Genomic DNA, 2,126 nt, shown 5'->3' with positions numbered 1-2,126 from the left:
AACCAGGACCCATTGTATTCCGGTTGAAGTCGTTCCGTTACCGGTTAGCTAAGGCAGCTGACCTGGAATAAAAGTCCCGTGCGAGGTGCGTAGCCAAACCCCAACCTCGACCAGCCAAAGGTCCATTGTGATCACAGGTTCACGGATAGACCCACAGCCCACGTGGCCTTCGTCCGCAGAGGTTAGGCCAGGGGTACCGACGCCGTTGTATCCAGGCAGCAGATCACCGAACGCAGCCGATCAGGTGCTTTTCGGTCCGCATGACCAACAACCGATCGCGAACCTACGACGTCCCACCACGCTCTTCTGCAGCAGCAGCCGGCCGGCCCATCATACCCACAAACACACATACCATTGCTGTAAGTCAGAATAAAAATGTGTTTAACTTTAGTTTGCCTTGTGTAGTTTTTTTATCTGGTGACTGGACTCTTGTTAAGCAGATTCCCTCGATAAAAGCCGACCCTGAGCGCAAAAGTGCCTCAAGCTCGAGCTTGCCGGGAGCGATCAAAAGAGGCCTTGAGAGCCCACCTTCAATGGTCCCCGTGGCTAGACCAGGGATCGAAGGCATTGTAGGAGGGTCCGTCTGATCCCCTATTAACACATTGTACAGGTAAATCCCCTTATTCTACCCCTAGTGAAGTGAGGTGACTCGCTGTCATTAGTGAGGTGACAATTGTCACCTCGCGTGAGGTGACTATCCTTTGATATGTACGGAGACTCATCTCACCCGAGGTGACAATTGTCATTTCACTATCAATTCCGTCACCTCACCTCCTACGCCACACAGATTTCACTCTTCAGCGGGGGAAATTTAGACCAATCCAGTCAATTGGACCGCCGCTAAAGATGCCGGAAGCTTGCGTTCTTTATTTTATTTGTCTCCGTACCTAGCACAACGATCACAACACAACGCAGGGATCCCGCTCGTGCCCTTTGAAGTCAACATGTTAATTTCTATGGCAACAATCCCGGCACATTTAAATTTTTAAAAGCCTTCGGAAGTCGTCTTCAAGTTCAACATGTCTTCAAACAACCCAACCAAACATGAAATGTCTTCAAAATATCTTCAAACCTGGCGCCTCTATTGTACTTCAGTATCAACAAATATACGGAATGAAACTATGTTAATTGCTGTCCCAGTACATCGGATGGTAGCTTAATAAATATATTTACAAGACAAATTCCATATACATTTAAAAATTGCCAAACTTATACTTAAGAATAGAGGTCAAGGTTGCATGCAAGTGAATAGAATAATGTATTTGTCAAATATTTACAGAATAGAACAGTTCAAATAACGGTGCCAGTTAAATCGATGCCAGGTTCAACAGTATCCGCAAGGATACATCATATTCAATCTGCGGATGTCTTTTCCGCTCAGTTCCTTACGTTGACCAATGGTTTGGTTTCCGTTCTGCAAGTAAAAAAAAAAAACAATCATAATCCAACAAGATTCAACCAAGTCGACTATCTACCTTTGGGACGATCGTTTCCATTCCATCCCGGCTAAAGTGTGTTGGTCCGAAGTTCATAATACTATCAATATCAAACGGGATGCCATAGTTTGGCATAACTCTTCCCTCGTATATTAGTAGACTTTGCACACTTTCCGGTCGCACGTGATACCAATTGATATCGATGTAGTAATCGCGATCCTGTTGGTTGGTCATGTGTCCAACACCAAGAACATGCATCAACTGATGGATGATGGCACCCTCGATCATGCATCCTTCCGGGCAGATGTTCATTCGATTTAACCCTTTGTTGCGACCCAACGTCGACCAGCATCCAGATGACTCTCCCGAAACTACCAGGTAATCTTGTTCCTGTTTTCTTGGAACGAATCGAATTGTGCTTACATCCTCGATCTTGGCCATCGCTTCCTGGATCAGTTTAGCGTGTACCAATGCTGTAATAAGAGGAATTATTTGAATTTGGGTTCGTGCATAGCTCGTTTGCAGTAAACGTACTCAAAAATTCGAAATCGATCACGTACGGCACCAGGTTGTTGACCCATTTGTCCACCTCGGTCACAATCGGATCCCGTCCCGAGATGACCGTTTCCTTCTGACGCTCCGTCATCAAGATATCGCCTTCATAGTTACCAATATTTGTTTCGACCTCGT

General features: G+C 45.7%; 1 protein-coding gene across 1 annotated transcript; it reads right to left on the bottom strand.

The window, feature by feature from the left end:
• Nucleotides 1-1,294: 1,294 nt before the first annotated feature.
• Nucleotides 1,295-2,126, bottom strand: LOC135711216 (astacin-like metalloendopeptidase). The gene is made up of 3 exons (XM_065233997.1): nt 1,971-2,126; nt 1,476-1,909; nt 1,295-1,414 (listed from the first exon to the last, which is right to left on the bottom strand). The coding sequence occupies exons 1-3, from the start codon at nt 2,080-2,082 to the stop codon at nt 1,325-1,327; spliced, it is 636 nt and encodes a 211-aa protein (XP_065090069.1). The 5' UTR covers nt 2,083-2,126; the 3' UTR covers nt 1,295-1,324.

This window comes from Ochlerotatus camptorhynchus, unplaced genomic scaffold (assembly GCF_037179485.1).
Source record: "Ochlerotatus camptorhynchus isolate MF236.1 unplaced genomic scaffold, CSIRO-AGI_Acam_v1.1 ptg000428l, whole genome shotgun sequence".
Classification (NCBI taxonomy): Eukaryota; Metazoa; Arthropoda; class Insecta; order Diptera; family Culicidae; genus Ochlerotatus; species Ochlerotatus camptorhynchus.
Note: the sequence above shows the minus strand (reverse complement) of the source record. Positions and strands in the feature narration are given on the sequence as shown.

Excerpts from the sequence above, each read along its gene's own strand:
- LOC135711216 (XM_065233997.1), bottom strand. The coding sequence starts at position 2,082 with ATGACGGAGCGTCAGAAGGAAACGGTCATCTCGGGACGGGATCCGATT. Across the intron at positions 1,910-1,970 it reads GATCGATTTCGAATTTTTGA|CATTGGTACACGCTAAACTG; the intron begins GTACGTTTACTG and ends CTCTTATTACAG. Across the intron at positions 1,415-1,475 it reads TGGAAACGATCGTCCCAAAG|AACGGAAACCAAACCATTGG; the intron begins GTAGATAGTCGA and ends TTTTACTTGCAG.